The following is a 12,115-nucleotide window of genomic DNA, read 5'->3' as shown; positions in this document are numbered from 1 at the left end:
AGCTCTCCTGCAGCCCCCCGATTACCCCCTCTCCCCAGATGGCAGCCTGCGGCAAGTGCAGCCGGGCTGATGGCTGAGTGGTGTGATGTGCCCAGTGTGGGTACTCCGGGCACTCCAAGCCAGGACTGGTTTTCAAGCGGGGCACCCCTTAGAACTGTCTGTCCGGGGTGGGGGTCGGGACCCTTTAAGCGCAGCCCTCGGCTAGCCTGAGACTGCATCTCCACGCTCTAAGTCCTCCTCTGATGCCCTGCTGGCACTGCTTCCGGCCATCCTTAAGCCCTGTTCAGAGTCCACTCAAAGTGGACTTGCTAGTTCGAATTAGCAAAACTAGTTTTTAGTTCTAGACGCGTTAGTTCGAATTAGCTTAGTTCGAACTAGCGCTGTAGTGTAGACATACCCGAAGAGAGGAGCCAGCAGGGGTAGAATGAATTGTGTACCAGGTCCTGGAAACAAGAGCATCTCCTCCAGATCACCCATCCACACCTGAACTGTTTAAAAGCTTGGCTGCCAATAAAGACACCTTAGCTCAGCAAATGCCAAGCCAGGCACCTGTGTTTGGACACGAGGGGTGCACAGGGATGTGAGAACCAGGAAGGCTGATCTGTGAATTCACCCCCAACCGTCCCAGTACAAGACAGACGCTTGCGCCAACCAGCAGGGGTCACTGCTCTTCCGGCTTGGCTTGGACAAAGGTGCCCATCTGTTTGGTGTTCGCGTCTCGGAGCTGCGCCAGCTGCCTCTGGCCACGGCGGAGCAGATACTCGATGTGCATCACGTCGGCCCGGGGGATGCTGGCGTTCTTCCGGAACTCAGCCTGGATGCGAGGCAGGAATCCCGGCTTCTCCCGGCCGGCGCGCAGGAACTGCCTGTATAGGCTCAGGACGTGCTTCTGCAGCTTGCTATGCCGGGCCATGGTGCGCCTGGGGAGCCCTCCCAGGCCACGGGGGGGCCAGCGCCACGAGGCAGGGGCTGGAAGTGAACAGAGGCGGAGATGTTAGAGCAGCATCTCATTCCCAGACGCGCCTGTGCAGGCATTTCCATGCACTTTTCACCCCCACCTGCTAGGGTTACCAGATGGTTTAAAAAAAATACCGAACCGCAGGGGCCGGGGCGGGGGGGGGGGCGGGACTGGCTGGAAGAGAGGGGGTGGGGGGGAACCGGCCGCCGGGAAGCAGGGCTGGCTGGGAGGGGGCTGGAGGGAGCGGGGCTGGCCGGGGGGCAACCAGCCGTCGGGAAGCGGGTCTAGTTGGGTTGAGGACCAAGAGGTGGGGGAACCGGCCGGCAGCGCTGCAGAGATGTACCAGAGCCTGGGTCGGATTCATCTTTGGTGGGCCCTGGCTCCTAGACCATAGACACACTCCCCCCCCCCCACCCCCCCGGAGGCCCTAGGGAAAATGGCACCCCGGCCCTGTGGACATGGTGCCCTCTCTGTTTCCCTTGGCCCCGTAGGCACTAAGCTCCACTCCTGCCGCCCAACTCCTACAAGGCCCGACGGATTTCTCTGTGGCCCCCGACCCAAAAAAGGATCCCCCCAGCCCTGTGTTAGGGGATACGAGGGAGTCTGGCTGGGATGTAAGTGCAAATAACTCTGCTCTTAGCAGCTCTGAACCGATGGGCTCTGCCCTGTGCCCCAACCAAGAACCCTAACATAAGAACGGCAGTACTGGGTAGCCTGTCTGCTGACAGTGGCCAGCACCAGGTGCCCCAAAGAGGGTTGACCAAAGACAATGATCAAGCGATTTGTCTCCTGCCATCCTTCTCCAGCCTTCCACAAACAGAGACCAGGGACACTATTTCTATCTCTTGGCTAATGGCCTTTTATGGACCTAACCTCCGTGAAATTATCTAGCTTCTCTTTAAATCCTGTTATAGTCCTAGCCTTCACAGTCTCCTCTGGCAAGGAGTTCCACAGGTTGACTACACGCTGTGTGAAGAAGAACTTTCTTTTATTAGTTTTAAACCTGCTACCCATTAACTTCATTTGGTGTCCTCTAGTTCTTCTATTATGGGAACTAATAAATCACTTTTCTTGATTCACCCTCTCCACACCACTCATGTTTTTATAGACCTCTATCATATCCCCCCTCAGTCTCCTCTTTTCTAAACTGAAAAGTCCCATCGCTTTAACCTCTCCTCATATGGGACCCGTTTCAAACCCCTAATCATGTTAGTTGCCCTTTTCTGAACCCTTTCCAAGGCCAAAATATCTGTTTTGAGGTGAGGAGACCACATCTGTACACAGTATTCAAGATGTTGGTGTCCCATAGTTTTATACAGGGGCACCCTGAGTTACCAAACCACATGACACTGCCCATTAAAAACCCACCAGGACTTACCCAGCGTTTATATGCAGAGGTCCCGCACCAGCGGCAATCTGCACTGGACAGGAAACCATCCGCCCAGCACGCGCGGGAAATCACAGGAACCCAGCCTGGACGGTCCCATGCCCCAGCCCTGACAGAAGAAAATCAAGGTGTGCTTGAAGTGCCACGCCCACCATCCCTTGGTCCCCTGGGGCATTCGGCACATCCTGCTGGGTGAAAGGGCTGGTCACAGCTCCAGGGTCTGTCACACTTCAGGGCCTTTGCCAGCTCCTATTCACCGGGGTCAGGCAGATAATCGCCCCGAGCTTTCCCAGCACTTTTCAGCATCAGCTCTCAAAGGGGGGCAGCGTGACCCCCATGGGAGCAGGGGAATGTAAAAGAAGGAATGGGGCAGGGCGGGGCAGGCAGCCAACGGCTTCTCCTAATGCAGTGGTCCCCAACCATTTGAGGTTTCCCGGCGCCAAGGGGCGTGGCCGTTTGCTCGCAGGGCGCCCTGGCGCGGGGACCCCCATTGTGCACCCGGGGGCGGGGACCCCCCCATAGCCACATTCCCGGGCAGGGCCCCCCCATAGCCACATTCCCAGGGCCGCCCCCCCCCACAAGCACCGCACGCCCAGGGCCGGGCCCCCCAAGCGCCGCACGCCTGGGACCGGCGCTCTCCCCCCAAGCACCGCGCGCCCGGGGCCTGCGCTGGCGCTGACACTCTCCCCCCCAAGCACCGCGCGCCCGGGGCCGGTGCTCTCGAAGTGCTGCGCACTGAGGGCTGGCGCACCCTGCAAGTGCCGCGCGCCCGGGGCCTGCGCTCCCCCCATGCACCACGTGGCCATAGCGCGGGCAGCCAATCTGCGGCGCCCCCGGGGCCGGCGCTCACCGTGCACCATGCGCCCGGGGCCAGCTCCGGCACCGCACATGTGCCACGTGCCCGGGGCCAGGCCAGCCCTGAGCACTTGGCGGGCGCATACAAATGCGGGCACCGTGTTGAGGACCACTGTCCTAATGTTAGCAGTGGGGACACCAAGTTCGGAAGTGAATGGTTAACCAGTAAGCCGGTTATGGTTAACCAGAGGGGGCTGGAGCAGCCCTCCACCAGCCATAGGCAGAGGGCACTCTGGCACACCATGGGTAGGGTTGCTCAGCAGTCACAGCAGTGTGCCACGGGGGTAGGTGTGGGGGCTGCTCCAAGCCCATCTTTAACACGCAGGGGGACCACTCGCCCTACGTGTCCCATTTAATCGGTTAACTGGTTCAACGTATTGTTTAACTGGTTAGCTAATTAAATGAGATTTTACATCCCTGGCACCAAGGTGGCTAAAAGTAGGGTTGAACTGGGACTAGAAATTCCAGGATATTGACTTTTTTTTCCTGATCACAGTTCTGCAAATAAATTCACATTTTGTTTAGATTTTGACTTTTTAAAAATTTATTACAGTGGATTACGGAAGATAAACTTTAAAGAGACCAAACAAAGAGTCATTTCAGGAATGGAAAACTACATTTTAATGTTCTGAAATGGTGGAGTTTTCCCCTTCCAAACAAAAGGTCACTAAAATCAGCGTTTTCCAATGGAAAAACACCCCCTCTGAAAACTTCCTTCCAGCTCTAGTTAAAACGGACGTATTTTGAAGTGTATAATCAACCTCTGGAACTCACTGCAAAAGGATATTAATGCTGGTGAAGGAAAGGGGAGGGAATCATAGAATCATAGAGCTGGAGGAGACCTCAGAAGGTCATCAAATCCAGCCCCCTGCTCTAGGCAGGACCAATCCCAACTAAATCAACCCGGCCAGGGCTTTGTCAAGCTGAGACTTAAACACCCGCTGTGTACAGCCTGTCTGATCCCTTCTGGGGAAGCATGGGTGGGAAGAAAGAATTAGACAGGGTTAGACAAACCCATAGGTCTTGGTTGACTTCGTCCTGCTTCAGGGCAGGGCGCTAAACTTGGGGACTGCTCCAGTCAGACCAACATTTCAATCAATCTTGTCAAGAAACAGGCAAAAAAAACCCCCAACCCAAACCAGGGAGAAACACGTTCCTTGGTTTGTAAACACAGACACAGAGAACAGCTCCTTCCGTTAGGGGGGGTGGGAATAAAGAAAATAATCCCTCGCCCCCTCCCCTTCCTATTTGGTCCTAAAGGATGAAGATTTGTGCAGGCTGCGGGGGCAGGACTGATATTCAGGGAATGGGGAGCATGGGGGAGAAGGGGGCAGCTTGCTTACAATCCAGGGGCAACCCCGTGCCTCGGGGCTGGCCCAGCACAGGCGGGATTTCTGCAGCGCAGGGGGACACGAGGTGAAACAAGCAGCGACTCGGCCGATTGGGGCTTGTTATTGTAGGGTCGCATTGAAGCAGACACTGGCACCAGCGTCGCCTCCAAGAGCGAGGGGAGCGCGCGGCCTGGTAACCCCGGACGGACCCGGACCCCCCTGCGCTGAGGGGCCAGGAGTCACCGCCCCCCGCCCCTCACCTCCGCCTCCTGCCTGCTCGCAGCCCCCGGGCCCGCGGAAGCAGCTGTGCCAGCCGGCTCCGAATGTTGAAACACCAGCAACCTTAGCCCTCGCTTCCCATTGGCTGGAGGGCCCCAGGGGCGGGCGCAGGGAAGGGGAAGCTCTGCCCTTCGAGGGCCACCTGGGCCGGCAGTGGAAGTTGCAAGTTGCTAGTCAGCTGGAGGAGAGAGGGGCCCGGCCCGGCCCGGCCTGCGCACGTGGCTTTCACCGCAGCGCTCACCTGCCCTCACGCCCCACGCTCCTGCTTTTCCCTCCCTGCGTTGTTCGACACAACCCTCACCCAGGCATCCACCCAGTTCACCCCGATTCTCACCCCTTTTTAAACTTGTTCCTAAGAAACCCCGATCGGTTCCTGGGAAATTCCCAACAACTCTTATCAGTGGTGCCTGTTACATACCAGCTGGGTTTTCCCTGTGATATTTACATACCCCCTGCCTCCTTTCCCCCCCTCCCATTTTTTCCTCCCCTGTTCATTTTGGTTCTGGACATACAACACTCCAGTCATCTGAAGAAGTGGGCTATGCCCAGGAAAGCTCATGATCCCATCGACACGGTTTGTTAATCTTTAAGGTGACTATATGTTGTGTTTTAAGTTTTTCCTGTTACAGACTCACTCAGCTACCCCTCTGAAACTCGTGGGCTCTGTCTACACTGCAGGCTTCTTGCACAAGAACTGTTTTGCAGAAGAGTTCTTGTGCAAAAGGTCTTCCATACGAGCGTGTCCACACTGCCATGTGCTTTTGTGGAAGAGATGTGCTTTTGCACAAGAGCATCCATGGCAGTGTCGACACTCTCTTGCACAAGAAAGCTCTGATGGCCATTTTAGCCGTAGGGGTTTTTTGCGCAAGAAATTCATGTTGCCTGTCTACACTGCCGCCTTCTGGAAGAGCTCTTGTGCAAGAGGGCTTATTCCTCGTAGGGAGAGGAATAACTCTTCCGGAAGAAGCCCTGTTTGCTGATGCTGTACTGTAATACTTGTGCAAAAACACGCACGCAGTGTAGACACTCTGCAAGTTTTTGCGAAAGAACAGCTGTTCTTGTGCAAAAAGCCTGCAGTGTAGACATAGCCTTAGAGGGGCAACCCCAATAGTCAGTACTAACAAGGAGTCCTGTGGCACCTTGAAGATTTATTTGGGCATCAGCTGTTGCGGAGGAAAAGCAGGTGCAAGTGTTTTTACCCCTGGAAGCGGATGCCCAAATACACGTGTTAGTCTTTAAGGTGCCCCAGGGTGCCTCTGTTTAAACAAGTGGAAGAGAAGGGCCTGTGTGCACTTCATAGGATGCCAGGCTAGACTGAAGATCACAATGGCCCTCTCTGGCCTGGAAGTTAATGAATGGTTGCATCTGGTCCATCTGCATCTTTATGCTTGCATTAACTAACTGGGGGTATGTCTACACTACCCCGCTAGTTCGAACTAGTGGGGTAATGTAGGCATACCGCACTTGCAAATGAAGCCCGGGATTTGAATTTCCCGGGCTTCATATGCATAAGCGGGGAGCCGCCATTTTTAAATCCCCGCTGGTTCGAACCCCGTGCAGCGTGGCTACACGGGGCTCGAACTAAGTAGTTCGGACTAGGTTCCTATTCCGAACTACCGTTACTCCTCGTGAAATGAGGTGTACCGGTAGTTCGGAATAGGAACCTAGTCCGAACTACCTAGTTCGTGCCCCGTGTAGCCGCGCTGCACGGGGTTCGAACCAGCGGGGATTTAAAAATGGCGGCTTCCCGCTTATGCAAATGAAGCCCGGGAAATTCAAATCCCGGGCTTCATTTGCAAGTGCGGTATGCCTACATTACCCTCCTAGTTCGAACTAGCGGGGTAGTGTAGACATACCCTGGGTTATTTGCAGGTGTTGTACTCAGTCCAGCTGTGTAGGAGCGCCTGCTGCTGGAGGAGAACGCAAAAGTTCTGTTACCTGGGTTGTAAGTCTGGAGCCTCCTCTACTGCATGAGGTAAAAGCCGCTAAAGTTGCAGAGCCCAGTCACTGTCGCTGCATGTGGTCTCCGTGCCACTGGCTGGGACAGTACAACCCACCCAGTAGGTGTGTGGGTTACATGAGCGCTGTCCTTTGGCCTAGATCCATAAAGCTGCTTGCAGGTGGGTTTTATGTAGCTTTATGGATCTTGGCCAAAGGACGGGAGGTGTGATGGTGAAAGGTACAAAGTGAGGTGCTCAGTTCCCATGGAACGTCAATGGGAGGTAGGAAGGTAACCGCCACTGAAGTGCTCATTGGCGTTCTCACCACGACAAGGCCCTGCTGTAGGTGCAAGAGTCGCGTCTGCACAGTGTCCCCATCTCAGGGCGAACGAGGCTCCTACTCTAAGCTCCCTTCTGCACCCAACCGCCCCGTCCCAGACCCCAAACCCCTCGGTAGAAATGTGGCCCTTGATCAGTTGCCAAAATGGCCCCCCCCCATTAAAAATTATTGACCAAGCCTGATCCAAATGTTTTTTGAAACATTGTTTAATGAGAATGTAAATACAATTCTATACAATTGGGAGGGTTGGGGGGAGGGGGACGCAGCTGCTGGCTCCTCAGCTCTTGCTGCTCTCACTGGCTGTCTTCCTGCTGCAAGGGAAGCAGAATCCGTCACATTCATCCCTGGGGACTCAGGGGAACTGGCCCCCCAGCATTTCCACCCTCCTCCCCCTGCTCTCTGGTCACCCCCCGTCAGGCCCGCAGGGTGAGCTCCTGACCCCCCCCCCCCCAGAGCTCCTGACACCTCGGCCCCCTCCCGCCTCCTAGGACAGTTTCTGTGTTCAGAGCCTCCCCCACCCCCAGGGACGCTCGCAGGGGCAGGAGGGATTCTGCCAGCAGGGACGTGGGGTGGGGGCAGCCTGAGGAAAGGGGCGGGGGACTCCCTGAGGGGATGGGAAGGAGACCCTGGCCCTGCCCCACTCTCCTGATCTGCTCCGGCTGCTCACCATGTATTCCAGGAGCTGATGGGCCTGCCCATGCAGGGCGTGGGCCAGGACCAGCCCGGCCTGGCTGGGGCGCCGCAGGGGGGAGCGGGCAGCGAGCAGAGCCTTGTCCAAAAAGCAATTCTCCTGCTCTGCTGTGAAGAGCTGCCCAAAGACCTGGAATCAAGAGCACAGGAGGTTTCAGCTGACGGCCCAGAGCCCGGCCCCAACTCCTGGGGCTAAAACAGCTTCCTCCTCCCCCAAACTCCCTTCCAGACCCTGCACCCAGACGCTCTCCTCACCCGGCACCCCAACCCCTGCCCCAGGTCACAGCTTCCTCCTGCCCCCAAGACCCTCCTACCCCCACGAGGGCCCCAGCCAGCCCCACCCCCGAGCCCTGCCCTGCCCTGGCAGCGCGTCCTTACCTCTCCCACCCTCACGCTGTTGCTGTGAGCCAGGACCCATCTTTCTTTGTAGTAGTGTCTGCACCACAGGTCCTCTGCCTGGTGGATGTTGAGGCCTGCAAGAGACACAACAGGGTCATTCTGCTGGCAGGTCTGAGCCCTTCCCCTCCCACGGGTCCCTGCAGGCATCCCTGGGCAAATGGAGGGGCACAGGGGGCAGAAGGGGAACACAGAGGGACGCATCCCCCCTTGGGCCAGTCTGGGGGAAAAGGGCTGGGTCCCCTCCCCCCGCCGCCGGCACCCTCAGGGTGTCCCTGGGGCCCAGGTCCCGGCTGGGTTCCTTACCCCTGTGGTGCAGGAGGAGTTGATACAGGCTGTGCACCCCCTCCCGGGCCAGCCGGCTGACGTCTTCGGATGGGTCCGAAATAAAAAGGCCCAGCTGGGCCACGTGGTGACCCATCCTCGGCCAGTCGGCGGAGTTCTGAGGGGAGAGAAGAGGGGGGGTCCCTCAGCATCCTGGGGCTGCACGTCCCATGCAAATGGCCGCCGAGGCGGGTCTGAGCTCGGGGGACGGACAGAGACACCTCCCGGGGCGGGGCGGGGCCGGCCTTGCGAGGAGACAACCCTGAGCAATGGCCCCAACTGAAGGGTCACTCCGGGGGTGGAACAAGGGGATCCACTGACGGCCACTCCCCAGTCCCCAGGCCCAGTCCCTCAAGAGCCCCCCTGAAGGGCCCAGGGTCGCCCCTCCCCGGGGAAAGGAGAACGCGGCCCATTCCCGGCCCATTCCCGGCCCATTCCCGGCCCTGCCTCTGCCTCCCGGGGACGCTCCCAGCCCCGCGCCCTGCAGCCCCAGACCCCCCGGCTCCGAGGTCACTTACGTCAAACCCCGGGAGGGTGGTGGCGACTCCCAGCAGGGCCGTGGTGCTGCCAAGGGCCCTGGCTCGCTCCTGGGGCAGGCGGGACTCCAGCCACGGGCTCAGGTGCTGGGGGGGAAAGAGGCAGGTCAGGACCCGTAGGGAGGTGCCGGTTCTGGGCAGAGCCTGGGGCTCCTCTCGGACTGTGCCCCCCCCAGCCACTGACACTGCTCCTCTCTCGGCCCCCCCCCGAGGAAGCAGGGACAATGGCCCCGTCCCCCCCACGGGGCTCACCTCCATTATGAGCTGCAGCCGGGCGGTGTCTGGGGACTCGGCGAGGAGGCTCGCCAGTAGGGCCTGGAGGTCGTAGGGAAGGGCCCGGATGAACTGCTGCAAGACAAGGGGGAGCCCTGGGTCAGAGGGGGGTTGGGGAATCCAGGCCACCCGCTGGCTCCGGGGTGCAGCCTTGAGCAGGGTCTGAGCCGCCTCGCAGAGCAGGGAGGAGCCCAGGCTGGGCGTGGAAGGGACGGGCCCCCCGGGAGAGCAACGGGAACCCTGGAGGGAAGGATCCAAACCTGCAGCTTCTTCCCTCCCTCTGCCCCCCACTCCTCTCTGGAGCTCCAGCCCAGCCCGGGAGCAGGGCCCGGAGGGACATACCTGAGTGTGGATGGGCTCCTGCTGCCAGTCCCCAGACACTGTCTGTCCCACGGCCGCCGTCAGCAGGGGGCTCAGGAGCTGGGCCCGCAGGGGAGGCTGCAAGGTGCTGGCAGGAGAGAGGGGCAGAGACTGTTAATTCAGCAGCAGGAGACAGAGACCTTCCCACTCCCTGGCCAGGGGATCTGCTCTGGGGGAGTCGGCGGGGGGGGGGGGTCGGTACCTGAGGCTGCAGGCGGCGTTGAGGCAGTCGGCCAAGACCAGCGGGGGGGCGAGTCCTCCATGATCTCCTGTGAGACCCAAGGAGACAAAGGGGCGTGTGAGGCTGGGCCCCCAAGAGACGCTCACACGGCCAGCGCCCCCACCCAGCAGGATCCAACCCCACTGCCTCCCGCTGCCCTGTAGCCCCCCTGCCCGACACAGGGCCCCTCCCAGCACCCCCCTCCCAAACCGGGACCAGCTCAATCCTTGTCCCCAGGCCGTCTCCTGCCCCTCCCTGCCCTGGTGACCAGCCTCTGAACCTCCTCATCCCTGCTCCCCAGGCGCATCCCCAGCAGCCCGCTCGGCTCCCTTCCAGCCCCCCATGGCCCGGGGAGACCCCTCCCTGTCCCGAATCCCCCTTCCTGTCCGGCACCCCAGACCTGCCCCATTTCTGTGTCCCTCCCTCCTCCAGCATCCCCACCCGCCCTCCCCATGTCCACCTCCAGCCCTCCTGGCTCCACCCATCCCGTTTCCAGCACCCCCACCCGCCGCCATGGCCCAGGCAGACCCCTGTCCACCCCACGTATCCCCTCCCCTCCTCCCGGCCGCCGCGACTCGCTTACAACGATCCTGGCCATCATGGTGTCCTTGCAGCAGCGCGGCGCCAGGGTGTCCTCGCCCCTTTGGAGGGCGGCGAGGCAGGCGGGGGTGACGGCCAGAAGGAACCGCTGCAGGGCGGCTGGGCTCTGCGCCCCAGAGAGAGTCTGTGAGCCTGGGGCCTGCCTGCCCCCCACGGACAGCTGCAGGGCTCAGGCCTCCCAGGAGTGGAGGTGGGAGCTGCCGGTTGTCCAAGCACCCACACTCCCCCCCAACTGCTGCCTCAGGCTTGTGGGGGCCCAGCTGGTGCATGACAAGAGCCCCCAGCTTGGGGGGCCCAGGTCATGCAGGAGAAGGGGCCCCAGGGGGATCCCCAGGGACAAGCCCCTCCCGGAGGGGGGGACGTGCTGGGAAGGGGCCGGACAATCTCGGGTCCCCCCCGTGTGGAGAAGGTTCCTACCGTGTCCCGGGTGTGGAGCTGCTCTTCGATGTCGTAGATGGCCCCTTCCTCCACCCGGGAGTCCACCCGCTCCTGGCAGAGCTCCGCCGAGGCGCAGGGGGGCTCTGTGCGGGAGGGAAGGGACCAGGGTGACTCCAGCGGCCAGCAGGGGTCACGCGCCCCCATGTCAGGGACCCAGGGCAGGTTGGGCCCCACACGCCCCTCGCAGGGACCCATCCCCCTGCCACCCTCACATCTGCCAACGCCCTCAGCAGAGCCCCCACCAGGAACAAGAGAGCCAAGCAGCCCCCGCCCCCATCCATTGCCCAGGGTGCGGGGCAGACACTGGGGCTGCCCCTCCCCCCCCCCGGGTACTGGGTGAGCCCCTGGGCCCAGCGTGTTCACGGCCCCTCACCTGGGTCTGAGCGGCTGCAGGAGGTGGCCCGGCTGCAGCTGGAGGCCCAGGCGCTGCTGCTGACGGACCTGGACCCACAGCTGCAGGGGCTGGTGCGGGGAGCGACGGGCTGGGGGCTCCCGGAGACTGGCAGGTCCCCGGGGGCCGGGCAGGGCGATGCCCCCTGGTGGTAATGGGGGCTGGGCTCCCGGGGCAGGTGTTTCTCTCCACAGAGGAGGCCCCGGAGCCACCCTACCCGGCTCCCCCGCTGGGCTGGGTCCCGCCTGCCCAGCCGCCTCTGGAGCCAGGTCCGGGGGGGCCTGGCCGGTGGGCGAGTCGCCCCGAGCTGGTGGGATCCAGCTTCCCCGCCCGCGGGGACGGAGAAGCTGCTCCCCACCGGCCCTGGGGCCATCTTCAGGGCTTTCTTGAACCACAGCCGAAAACGTTTGGCCATGCTGCAAATGAGGGGAGCAAAGGGGAGCTTGGGGCGCAGCCTGCAGAGCGAAATCCAGGGGTTCCAGCTCCCCAGAGCGACTGCCCCCAGCCCCCAAATGGCCCCTTGCTTATCGGTTCGGTCTTGCACAGGCACTGCAAGGACCTGAGGGTATGTCTACACTACCCCGCTAGTTCGAACTAGGAGGGTAATGTAGGCATACCGCACTTGCAAATGAAGCCCGGGATTTGAATTTCCCGGGCTTCATTTGCATAAGCGGGGAGCCGCCATTTTTAAAACCCCGCTCGTTCGAACCCCGTGCAGCGCGGCTACACGGGGCACGAACTAGGTAGTTCGAACTAGGCTTCCTAGTTCAAACTACCGTTACTCCTCATTCCACGAG

The 12,115-nt window shown here is 60.5% G+C and overlaps 1 protein-coding gene across 1 annotated transcript in view; it reads right to left on the bottom strand.

The window, feature by feature from the left end:
• Positions 1–11,527, bottom strand: part of LOC149523179 (maestro heat-like repeat-containing protein family member 7) — a 90,448-nt gene extending 78,921 nt beyond the window's left edge. Inside the window, exons 1-3 of the mRNA XM_089769954.1 lie at positions 11,301–11,527; positions 10,907–11,010; positions 10,473–10,595 (exon numbers count right to left, since the gene is read on the bottom strand). Of these exons, the coding sequence (XP_089626080.1) occupies positions 10,473–10,490 (18 nt within the window). The 5' untranslated portion in view covers positions 10,491–10,595; positions 10,907–11,010; positions 11,301–11,527. The remainder of the gene's footprint in view (positions 1–10,472; positions 10,596–10,906; positions 11,011–11,300) is intronic.
• Between the last annotated feature and the right edge of the window lie 588 nt (positions 11,528–12,115).

Source organism: Pelodiscus sinensis, chromosome 18, assembly GCF_052426305.1.
Source record: "Pelodiscus sinensis isolate ZL-2025 chromosome 18, ASM5242630v1, whole genome shotgun sequence".
Classification (NCBI taxonomy): Eukaryota; Metazoa; Chordata; order Testudines; family Trionychidae; genus Pelodiscus; species Pelodiscus sinensis.
The sequence above is the reverse complement of the archived record's forward strand: the minus strand, read 5'-3'. Positions and strand labels throughout refer to the sequence as shown.